This window comes from Camelus ferus, unplaced genomic scaffold (genome assembly GCF_009834535.1).
Source record: "Camelus ferus isolate YT-003-E unplaced genomic scaffold, BCGSAC_Cfer_1.0 contig313, whole genome shotgun sequence".
Taxonomy (NCBI): Eukaryota; Metazoa; Chordata; class Mammalia; order Artiodactyla; family Camelidae; genus Camelus; species Camelus ferus.
The window spans coordinates 783,517-796,129 of record NW_022588524.1 but is presented as its reverse complement, the minus strand read 5'-3'; the positions used below and the strand labels follow the sequence as shown (position 1 = coordinate 796,129).

General features: G+C 54.8%; 1 protein-coding gene across 3 annotated transcripts in view; it reads right to left on the bottom strand.

The window, feature by feature from the left end:
- Positions 1–11,659, bottom strand: part of COBL (cordon-bleu WH2 repeat protein) — a 152,968-nt gene extending 141,309 nt beyond the window's left edge. For 2 of the 3 annotated variants that reach the window (XM_032476277.1, XM_032476279.1), the window contains exon 1: positions 11,349–11,658. Coding sequence is in view for 2 of the 3 variants with exons in the window: in XM_032476279.1 (XP_032332170.1) it covers positions 11,349–11,389 (41 nt within the window). In the remaining variant the exon portion in view is untranslated. Of the gene's footprint in view, positions 1–11,348 lie in introns of all 3 variants that reach the window. The other variant, XM_032476275.1, reaches the window with a different exon arrangement.
- Positions 11,660–12,613: the final 954 nt, after the last annotated feature.

Here is a 12,613-nt window from a genome sequence, read left to right as displayed (position 1 = left end):
TGGGGTGTGTCCGGCCTGCGGGCCACCCCATGGTGGTGGGACAGGCCCTGGGCGTCCCCCGCCCTCCCTCCACCCCCGGTGGCCCCTCCCAGGGCGCTCCGTCTCCACCTCCCGCCCCAGACACATCCATCCACGTTTCCACCTGCTTCAGATCTAACCATCTCTTCCTCATCTCCCGGCTCCAAAGAGATGCCCCCTTGCAGTCAGGGCTGAAGCCCTCTCTTTATGTGGGTTTCAACTGGCCTTCAACCTCTTGGCTTCACCCGGGCCCCTCTGAACGCTCACCCCTGGGCTCAGAGGTGCCTGCAAACACTGAGGGTGGTCAGCTGCTAAGGGGGGCAAGAAAGGACGCCGTCACGGCCACCACCCAGCTCTGCTGAGAAATTCTGCTCTAAGGCGTCCCACTGCCAGGCAAGACTGTTCATTTTCCTTCTAAGGAGCCACAGAGCTTTCCAAAGCAGGGACCTCACCCACGTTCACTGCCACCCCCTGGTCACGAGCCTCGACTTCCATTTTAAAAGGAGACACGGTGCAGGACACAGAGCACGGCTGCCAGCGTGTGTCACCAGCGTCACAAACACTCAGGCGCGGCGGTGACTCATGGTCTGGCATGCGCGACGTCCCTGGCTCGGTTTTCCCAGTGTGAATGCGGGGACCATGACGACAATACACCCCTCGCAGGGCCGCCCTTCTTAGAAATAAGTGGCTGCTTCCACCGCCCTGATCAGGGCGCGCACTTCATGAGTCAGAGCGTTTGGACAAACAGTGATAAGGGCGTGTTTTTCCCCAAGCCTCGTTTCCAAGCTGATGTGACAGACCAGAATCTGAGGAAGACGCTTTCGGGTTCACATGCAGAGAGCAGAGATGGAAAAGCATTTCATGCCCTTTCATAAAAGATAAAGAGACCGGAGACATGGTTGGACGCTGGCTGGAAAGCCTGTCCTCCAAAGCCAAAATCAACATCAAGGGACACATCTGCTTTTGTGCACCTTGGGGACTGGAGGGGGGTGCCAGGTGGCGGGTGACACCCCCCACCTCGGAATGAAGGAGCAAAGGACACAGAGAACGCAGTCTAGTGGAGGCTGGTGCCCACCCTCCATCCTAGTCACGAGGGGACCGAGGATGACAAGGCACCCAGTCCAAGTGGCAGAGGGCGCATTTGAAAACCTTGTCTTCCCACCTGCCCCACTTAGCCCCACCCCTGGAAACAACCGGACAGCCCAGACCACCCGCTGCTCACACGAAGCTCCCAGCCCTGCAGAGCCAGGGGCGGTCTCCCCCTTGCAATGACAAATAATGTGCAACCTGGTGAAAAAATCTTTTTATCCCCAACGACCGGCCCCTTTTGCCCGCAGAAAATCAAGGAAAACAGCTTTTAATGCTAGGACTATGTAGCATTCTTAAAACACCCCCCACCCTAGCAGCCGAAGTAAAAAAAAAAAAAAAAAAAAAAAAGTGACGGTGTGACACGGGCGTGCCGGGGAAGCCAGCTCCGTTGTCAAACGTGTCTCCGGTGACTTGCCGGTCACCTGGTCGGCTAAAGTCTAAACCCTGACATGAGAGTCCTGGGTAATTTTAAACTCAGAAAATGGAAAGTCAACATCAAGACAGCATTCCAGGGGGAGGGGGCAGCTCGGGGACAGAGCGCGGGCCTCGCAGGCAGGAGGCCCTGGGCCCCATCCCCAAGAGCCTCCATTTAAATAAATAAGTATAATCAATGACCAGTAAATAAATAAACTTAATTACCACCCCGTCAAAAAAAAAAACAAAAAAGAAAGAACATTCCAGACCTGCAATTCCCCCCCCCCCGGGGTTGCCATTCAGAGGCTTCCCCGACGGAGCAATGTCTCCCACAGGCCAGCAGTGAAGATGGAGACAGAAGAGGCGTGTTTTCCCCACTTTGCACAGGACCCTTCTCAGTTACAAGGGACAGGAGACGGTTCCACACACGGCAGGGAAACTTCAGAGAGTGGGATTAAGTTATTTTTCTGAGCGTGACGAAAAACAAGCTTAGAAAAGAAGGAAACAGGTGGAGGGGTGTTCTGCTGGCACAGAGCCTGGGGGTGGGGGCTACGGGACCCCCCAGGGCCCCCACGTGGGCGCCAGGTGGACGGCGGTCATTTCCAGGTCCCTTGGCATCAGCTGCACGGCAGATCAGCGTCATCGGAGCCCATCAGGCGGAGGGGCCGCAAGTCAGCCACGAGGACCACTCCCCTCCCCGCTCGCCCTTCTCCTGGCTCCTCCCGCTGGGAGGCAGAGCTGCGGGTGTCACCCCAAGGAGGCCTGTGCAAGGTGCCCACCCACCTGCAGGGGAGGCAGGGAGGTCCGCCCCGCTCGCTGTGGCACTCACAGCTCGGACCCCGGTCCGGCCAAGGCCGCCCACAAGAAACCAGCAACCACGGGCCTGCTTCTGCATCGAGGGAGGGGAGCCCGTCTCGGGGGCAGAGCAGAGCTCGCGCTGTCATCACACCTCTGGGCACAGGACACGGCGAGGTGAGCCACCACCCGGGACAAAAGGGAGGCTCTGACACGTTTATTAATTCATAAGCCAGGATCGCGCAGAAATGGGGGAGAAGGACGTCTGCATTCGAGGCCCCGCGTTCACCCACAAACACACTGTCTGTGCTCAGCACGAGCTCCCATCACACCCCACTCACCTCTTCCAAACACACCCCCAACCCCAAGCGTCTCAGGCTTGTGTGTCTGGAGATGCGTCAGTCACCACGGTCACCATCAACTGGGCGACGTCCCGAATCTCCCGCCCAAGCAAGAAGCCAGACACATGCCCACGAGGGGACCGTTTCTGCAGAAAAAGGCCCTTGGTTCAGAAATAGCCCAGGGTCACTTCCTGCCACCCTGCAGACACCAGAAGGGCAGTTTTTGCAAAGAAGACCTTGGAAACCGTGCCCCAGGCCTCTGCTCTGGGTGGTGGGTGACCGCGGTGTGGAGAACGCAGCACGGGCCTGGGGACTTCAGTCGTGGGACAGCCCCACCCGTCAGCTGCGGAGAGGATCATTGCCGCCAACTTTGCGGGGCCGGTGGGGGCCGGGGTCCCACCTCCCGGAGCAGGGCAGGTGAGAACATTATCCCGTCCACTGGAAAACATCATTGTCACAGAAGGCCGACACGCTGAAGTGAGGTGAGGCGTTGCCAAAAGCATTCCTGGTGGAAAAATTCCTTTGGGCAAAATGTACAGCCAGCAAGGTGGCATTCCAAAACTGAGAAACGTTATGGTCAGTTAAAAAAAAAAAAAAAAGAGAGAGGGAGCCGAAGGAAATACTTGAAATGGAAATCTTCAGTTTCAATGAGTTAACCGTTAATCATCACCACGTAAGAAGTGGTTCAGACACAGAATCGGAGAGAGATTTCCAATTCTTCCCAAAACCAACTCCACGTGGTAACTATACACAGCAAGACCGACGGACGGGGGGCAGACGGATGGGGACACTCTGGGCAAGGTGCCACTCTCGGTGGCACGTGCGACTTGGTGTCTTTCCAGCCTCGTGGCTTGTTTGTTGAACGTTAGTGGGTTTTGTCCCTAATGAACAGGGCTCCAGCCAACGGAACTATATTTAAGTCTCAAAAATCAGCCAAGGACCAGAAGCACACACTTCTGGTGGTTATCGCTCCCTCCCGAGCTATTTTTAAATTCAATTCCCGAAGCATCGGGTTTGAAAAAAAAAAAACTGCCAAGGTCTGATGTGGGGACCTGAGGTTTTGCCAAGTGCTGGCCGGACGTGAGGCTTAAATGTCACGTCGCGCCCACGCGCACGCCCGCCCAGACACACTCACCCTCGTGGTCCACCTTCCATCAAGGCGCCGAAGCTCGCTTTCTGGTCAAGCCTTTTGCACGTCCCTGCAGAGTTAATACGTCTGGAATTTCTCTCTTTCGCTCCCTGATCAAAGGCAGAGTGAACCAGGGTACAGACCCCAGGGCAAGCATCCTGCAGGGGTCCCCCCATCCTCTCAGGCCAGCTCTCTTTCCAGCCCGCCCAGCTCTCCAGGCAGGAACCCCGATTTTCGTGCTACGGCCACCGTGGGGACCAGGCTCGGGAGTTCTCCTCTGTCCCCACGTCTCCAGGCCGGTGACCATCCTGAACAAGCCAAAGCGGGCAGGGCACACAGAAGAAACCTGCCGGTGCCCTGATCTGCTCCAGACAAAGGCCGGGTGGACTCCAGCCCTGGGCACGGAGCTCCCCTGGACGGCACGTGGTGGGGGGACCCCATCTTCCCCGCTTTGGATGCACAGGGGGCCTGCCGTCCAGAGATGCCAGCTGCCCATGGGACTCAGTGTCACAGACCCGCAGCCACACTGTGGACCCTGCACCAGCTCTGGGGAAAGTGATGATGTGTTCCTCGCAGAGGCCAAGAGGACGCCAGGGGCCCCGTTTTGAAAAAACCCGGGGTCTCCCAGGATTCTGGAGGACAAGGAGGGGCACAGCCCCGTGACTTGTCCGCCCACCTTCGCTGAAGCCCCTCCAGCTCTTAAAGAGAGTCAGACACACCAGAGCACCAGCGAAGGCTGGTTCAGGATGGACAGGGGGACAGGGATGAATGGAGAGGCGGCACTGTGCACCCACTGGGGTGCCGCTGGCCACCCCTGGTTATTCACCCTTCAATTAATGAGCACAAAAGAAAGTGAGAAACTCAGCTCCACATTTCAGGTGCTCAGCCGCCCCTGTACCAGCCACGACCACGGCCACAGCCACGACCACAGAACACCTTCACCCGCGCAGAGTCGTGCTGGTCGGCGCTGGGCTGGGGCCCCGGCAGGAGTCACCCTGGGCCGGCGGGCTCGGCTCAGAGGGTCCCTTTAATGTTGCACAACTGACACCGGGAGCCAAATCTTCTTCCTGAGTCAGTATTCTTCCCACTAGGCCAGCCTGTCTGCCTCTGATGGGAGAAAGTCAGACAGGATTAAGGGCCGAGCACCAGGCATTCTGGATCAGGGAAGGATTCCCCGCGTGGCCCAGTGGGGGTGGGAGCATGTCCACGTGTGTCCACAGAGAGCCACAGCCCGCTGCCCTCTGTCTGGGGGGAGAGCAATGAACCAGGGCCCCCGGTTTACCTGGCTCCTTTTGGGGGATGTGTGTCTGATTTTTTGAAAAGGGTTAAGGACTCCAGTGACCTTTCCGAAGCCATCAGTGTCTCTCAAAAAGCCTTCACTTGCTTTGGGGGAAGTGGGGATTGGATCCTGCAAAAATGCTTGTGCCCAAAGCCTTCGTGATCTTGGAACCGGACTTACCAAATGGACCAAAATAAAATACACCTGAGCCATAGCTTGAAAAGATTTCCTGGTTTTCCTTTTTTGAAATAGAAATGTTTTCGGATGTGGAATTTATCCTAATTGGACATGGCCGGTAGAAGACACGGTCCTGGTAAGCAACAGGTCAGCATCTAATTAGGGGGGCCAGATAAAAGGGTGTGAAAACCCTAAAGGCGGCAGCGTGCCCCCCAAGCCGGGGAAGCGAGCATCCCGCCAGAAGTGTGGGACCGTCCCTGAGACAGGCAGGAGGACCCGGAGATGCGGCTGGAGACCCAGCCCAGAGTACGTAGCAAAATCTAGTTTAGAATGAACACCGTTAGGACTTGAAGGCAATTACCGTCATGAGCTCGGCAGAAGAGCAAATGGAACCACACGAAGTATAAGACAGAAAAAAGTTTAACCCTAAAACTGGAAGAGACAGGCGGAAAATCAGGAACCATGGAAACAGGAAGGAGAAGTGATAAAGAACGACACGGCCATGAACTCAGGTGCAGAAAGCCACGCAGGGGCTCTGAGCAGCAAACCCTCCAGTGACAGGGGAAGTGAGGAAGCAAAGGGTAGAAGATGGGGTGGTGGCGGGGGGGTTAAAACTCACTTAAATCAGTGAAGAGTGAAAAGGCAAATTATCAATATGTCAATAGTATAAGTCAATACTGAACAGCGGAAGGACAGACAGAGCACAGAGACGAAGATGTTATACAAGCTTCCAGTGGGTCATGAGATAGCAAATATACGTTCTGCTCTAGCAGAAACTGAGTGAAAAAAAGGAACCTAAAATTACTCAACACATAAAACCCACAGACCCCAAAAGTGAATGTAAACGAGGAGGAGAGGGTGTAGCTCAGGGGTGGAGCACGTGGTTAGCATGCATGAGGTCCTGGGTTCAATCCCCGGTTCCTCCTCTAAGAATAAATAGTAAATAAATCTAAATCAGAACCACACGTTCCTATGTTTTAAGTTCGCACAGCTTCGCTCTAAACCCTGCTTTAGTATCAAATATTCCTGCTCGCTCTTTAAGACATACGATCAGTTACAGATTGACACGTCATGGCACATTTAATAACACCGCACAAAAGGCCTAGAAAGCTACGCTGCTCACTGGCAGGTGGGCAGAGTCTGCAATCACTGCATCCTGAAGAATCACAGACGCCATGCTGGGCGCTCACAAATTAGGACTTCCTTCCCAGGTCCCGAGTTAAAGAGGCCACTGGACCCAGACCTGCAGGAGGGGTGTGGGGGTGTCACTCCACCTGGGCCCGGTCCAATAATAATGCTCAGCCCTGCCAGGCCCCCGGGAAAGCCGTGCACAGAGGGACGGAGGAGGGGTTACAGGCCGCAGCTCCTGCAGGCAGGGGAGACCCAGCGTTGCACAAACCTTCGCATCAAACTTAGTCACGCACGTGCTCCATCGCCCTTACATGACCATCGAGAAATATTTATGATGTTCTGGTGGGGAGGGTATAGCTCGGTGGTCAAATGTGTGCCTAGAAGGCACGGGGTCCTGGGTTCAATCCCCAGTCCCTCCTCTAAACATAAATAAGCCTGATTACCTCTCCCCCCAAAATTAAAATAATTAAATTAAATTAAGTTTTAAAAGGGGGAAGCGTAGAGCTCAGTGGTAAAGTGTGTGCCTAGAAGGCACGGGGTCCTGGGTTCAATGCCCCACACCTCCACTAAAGAAAGAAAGAAAGAAACAAACAAACCTAATTACCACCCCCAAAAAATAAAATAAAATAAAATAAACCACCCAAGGGAAATCTCTAAAAATTAAAAAATAATAATAAAAATAAAAATAAGATACTCTAAGATTACCTGATACACTGTAACCCAGAAACGCCCAACTCCTCGAAGGTAGTAGGAACAGCTAGAATTTCAAAAGCGTCAAAGCCCTGGGCCCACTTCTCACTCGCCATCAAACAATACCTGCCTTTTACTCTTTATATTTTTTAATTAATTAATTAATTAATTTATTTATTTATTTTAATTTATTTACCATGTTGTGTTTGTTTCTGGTGTACAGCATAGTGATTCAGTTATATATAATATAAAATATATATATATATAAGGTATACAATACAATATACAAGATATGTAATATAAGATATATGATACATATATAAGATACATATAAATATACAAGATACATATAAAATATGTATAATGTATGTATATAAAATACATAATGTATGATATGTATAATGTATGTATATGAGATATATATAAGACATATGTGTATATAAGATATATGATGTATATAAGATATATAATATAAAATATGTATAATATATGTATATAAGATGTATGTAATATGATTTATACATAAAGTATATATAATATAAGATATATATAAAATACACATATATAAGATATGATATAAACTATGTATATAAGGTATATATAACATAAGACATATAAGATATATAACATAAAATATATAACATACATAAGATACATAATGTACATAAGATACATAATGTATGTAAGATACATAACGTATGTAAGATACATAGTGTATATAAGATACATAATGTATATGATATAATGTATATAAGATACATAACGTATATAAGATGTGTGTATAATATAATGTATGCATATTCTTTCCCATTACAGCTTACTAGGAGCCATTATAATGTTTACATCCGTAAATGAGCTGCCGACACACAGCAGAGCGTAGAAGCCACATCTTACAGTACAGCTCCAACTAAACGGGAAGATTTTAAGGTAACACATGATCACCCAGGCTGCCGCTTGTCAGGGTGTAGACACGCTTGCTGACAGGTGGGCCCAAAGCCTAGAAACCTTTAAGGAAAGGCCCGGCAGCCTCACCCTGCCGTGAGGACCCGCACCCGCTAGCAGCCCCTTGGCAACGCGCACCCACGCGGGGAGCGACGGGCAAGGCCGGGCTGGGCAGGGCTGCGGGCCTCCTGCGCCCAACCCTGTACCTGGAGAGGGAGGGTTGTCAGGACTGGAGCAGCTCAAGTTACCCGCTTTGATGACTATTTTAAAAACGATTTCTTGTTCTACTAACTTGATTCAAGACATAGAAACCGATGTGGAGAAATGCCTACCGGAAGCAAGCGTTCCGGTGGGGCTGATCGGCAAGTGTCCACTGGTCTTTACGTAAACAGGCGGCCTGAAGGCGGCCAGCGAGCAAACGCACCAGCTGTTCAGACATTTCATGTCACATTTATTCTACAGAAATATGTGATTCCACCCTAGGAAAAAAGTTTCCCGGTATCCTGCCCAACTGGCAGCCTCCTGCCTCTTATGTACGCCGTCCGGCGGGGAAGTTAAGCCCGTGTCCATAAAAAACCAACCACTAGGATGATCTCACGGACGCTCAGAGAACTGAAGCAAGCCAGTGAACTCGGCCTTAAACGGACTTAAAGATATTTCAAAACTTCACCCAAAGTAATTGCCTTTACTCGCAGTCTCGAGTATTACATCAATGACGGTACCTCCACTGAGCTCTGACATCCCCGAAAAGTCACCTCAAGTCTGCCTTGTTACTTTTTGCATATGTCGTCCTTCCTACAAGAATGCTTTTCCCATTTTCCCAGACACTTTTAAGTTAGGCCTAAGTTTTCATTTTCATGGACTTACCGGTAAAAACACACAATTTCGATCCAACAAAAAAATGCAGACTTCTGTTCTCTACGAAGGTGACTAACCACCACGCATGTGGTCATTTATTCTGACACATGAGCGCAGAGTTTGCATCCGCCGACGCCTCCAGCCTTTCAGGAATTCTCAAGAAGGGCTGCTGGACACCTTGTTTTGGGACGCGAAATCTCCTTCACTCATTGTCCCCATCCAGCCCATTTTCATGCAACACGACCAAGCAAGCGTTAGTTCCAGGGAAGGGCAATAACACCAAAGCCGTCCCATCTGTTGTTTCCTAGCGTGTGGGAAAGCGAGCGCTCACTGAGTGTGAGTTGACCGCCAATCGCTGCAGCATCAGAGAAAAAAACAAATTTCCCTGGAGCGCTGCCTTATCCTCAAGCAACTACAAAAACAGGTCAGAGAAGAGGAAACTGCAATTTCAGGGGCGAACCCACAGAACCCGACGGCCACCGCTAACGTCCCAAAGCACCAGGAATTTCACGTCCACACCTCTCCTTCCCGTTAGACAAAACAACACACCTAAATTACATAAAATATATATATTTTTAAAAAACCAAGACCATTTCTTTCCTCTGATATTTTCCTGATGCACTGAAAGGCACTAAAACAAACATCAAATGGTAAAAAAATTGGGAACAACAGAAATAAAAGAGTATGTCTACATGCTTGGACGAAGATGTTCAAACAGGCAGATCAGATGCGCCGGATGTGCGTGTGGGGAGTCAAAGGCGTTAATAAAAACAGCCTCAGTTCTATCATCACAGCCACAGTGGAGTTTCCCCGGGGGACCCAGACATGAAGGCCGACCAGAACTCTCCAAAGCGCTGCGAGCCAGACCTCTTCTCTTTATTTTCCTCTTGCTTACCTAGTACCACACTGGGAAGAGGGTCCCGGCCTTAGGACTGAACGTTACACGTCCACAATCAGATTCTTTCAAAGGATTTTACAAATGCTTTTTGGGCACGATTTTGCTGGCCTCTTAAATAATTCTCTCTTCCCATATATATATTTATAAGCCACTAGTACCCGAACGATTCAGTTTCCGTAAATGGGCGCATTAAATTGGGCTCGTAAAGCGACCGATTTAAAGGTAATTCTACTTCACGTTTCCCTACGTCATCCGGGGATGCCTGCTACCCTGAAACGGGACTTCCCACCCACACTGATCTTCCTTTTGGGAGATCTGTTTGTTCAAAGGGAATTACATAACCGCCACTAAGCACCCTGCACAAAGGACAAAAAAAAAAAAAAGTTCTTTTTAACATTCCTCAGCTTCACGGTTATTTGATTTGCTAACCTGGCTCACTTTTTCCTGGCATTAAAGGGAGAGTTTGGGGTGGGGGGAGCCTGTTTTGAAATCTTTTGTGGACTTGGGCGACACCGCGGCCTGTGGGCACACCCGGGCAGGGTGAGTCAGTGGGACACACTCGCAAAGAAAAGAGATTAGTTGTCCCCAGGGCTGCCTCGTTGGAGACCAGTTGCTCCAGCGGAAAAGAAGGCCCATTTGGAAAGCAGGTGCAGGGCCCACCCCAGCCCCTCATTCCATCTGCAGGACTCATCACACACTTGCTCCAGGCCGGCGACAGGGTTCACAGGTCCTCGGTGCGCCCGGCGGAGCGCGCGACCCCGCAGCGCAGTGGCCACCAGGCCCGGCTGGGTTGTGCACGGTTCAAACCCCGGCTCAGAATCCGATTAAAGGGCTGGGCTGTTTTTCTCCTGGGAGAGAAGGTACTCTTTCTGGGAGTAAAATGTGGACGTGACGTGGAATCCCCACACGCGAGGTGCGGGGATGGAAAACAGACACCGCGGAGGTCCGGGCAGAGGTACCTCCAGGCGGGCAGGGATGGAAGCCCTGACTTTACTCCGATGCTGGGGTCCCCACCTCGGGCCCGGTCCCGTCCCGCCTGTCCACGGTGCGCGGGGACCCCGAAAAGCAAGCAGGACAAGAGGAAGAGGGGTCATGGAAACCTCCAGGCCAGTGCCTTCTCCCCAGCCCTCCCGAGCCCGCGGGACCCACGCGCCTCCGGGGTCCCGTAACCTGCTCCCTGCTGTCAATTTGCGGGGAAGGAAGAGCGGGCGGTGCGGCGCGGGACCGTGCCCGGTGCGGGGTGACAAGGCTGGAACGCGCCACCGGGCAGGAAGTCAGCAGCCGGGCTGGGCCGGGGTCTCCCTCCGCCTCCCCGACCCCGGGGAAACCCTCGCGGGGGGCTGGGCACGGCTCGGGGCTCGGTGGGGGTCCCGCACACAAACACACCCACGCGCAGAGTGCTCCGGCACTGTTACCTGGGCGACGGCCCGGGCGCACAAAGGACACGGCCGGCCCCCTCCCCCCAGCAGGGCGCCGGAGCGGGGACGCCCGCGCCCCGAGTGCGCGCCGGGGCCCCGCGCCCCCGTCCCCGGAGCGCGCGGGGCGGGCGCGGGAGTCCGAGCCCAGCGAGGCCCGGAGGCCGCTTACCCGGTGGGCGGCTTGGCGGCCGAGGCGCGCGCCGCGTCCATGGAGCCGGCGGCCGGGGTGCGGGGCGCGGGCGGGGTCGGGCCCGGCGGGTCAGGCGCTCGCTGCCGCCGCCGCCGCCCTCATTCACTTTTTCCGCGCTGACCCATCGTCCTCGCTCGCGCGCCGGCGGAGGACAGCGGCGGGGCTGGGAGGACGGAAGGGGCTGGAACCGGCCCGGGCGGGCGCGCGGGGAGGGGCCGGCGCGGGGCGGGGGCGCCGGGAGCAAGGTGCGCCGCGTCCCCCCCCTCCCGCCCCCGCCCCGGAGCACCGCCCCCGCCGCCGCCGCCGCCGCGCCCAGCCCGGCCGGGCGGCGGCGCGCGTCCCGGGGGCGGGGGTGGCCTGGTGGCGCCCGGGCCCCGGGGGCGATCCCCCGCCCGCCGCGGCGCCGCCGCCTGGCTTCTCCGCGGCCCTCGGTTCCGGGGAGGCCGTGCGCCCCTCTGCGGGCGGGCGGGGCGGGGGCTGGGGGTCCCCGGATCGCGGCGGCGGGGAGGAGCCGCGGAGCGGGGAGCCACCTGGCCTCGGAGGGGCCGGGCGAGGGCTAGGTGGGCGGGCGGGCCCGCCCCAGGACCGAGGTCGGAGACCGAGCAGGGAGTGAGCGGGGCCGCTCTGGCAGCCCCGGAGCGCCACAGAGCCTCCATCCGTGCCGCGGGTCCCAAAGTGGGTCCCGGACCAGCAGCACCTGGGGACTCGTTAGACATGCAGATTCGGGCCCCCTCTCGAGTCGGAAACGGAAACAGCGCGGACTGGAGCCGGCCCAGCGATGCTACCGGGAGAGCCTGCTGGAAGCACGCTGGAGTTTGCCCAGCTCCCCGCGCTGGATTCCAGGGGGGCGGGCGGCAGGCGTGCCCGCAGGGGCAGCCCAAGCCGGGACCCAGAGCGAGCCAGCCCGAGGCCCCTGGGTTGCCCAGCTTCATCCCCACCGACCCCCGTCCCAGAAGCAACAGAAGACAGAGTCTGACTTAGAAAAACGACTCTCACGGGGTAGGATACAAGGCGAGTAAGTGCGTCTGCAGAGAGATCGGCGCTGGAGGAGGTGCGCCTCCGGGTCCTGTCCTTGCACGATGTCCTGAGGCCTGCCTGCCCTCCCCCCCCCCCCCACTGCTTCCAGCTTTCCCATTAACAAAGCAGGGAGACCAGTACAGGGTGCGAGTCTGCCGGGGCCCGAAGAAGCCGGTTGCTCCCTATGCGCATGGCCTCAGGGCCATGCAGCTCAGCCCCCTGGTCCT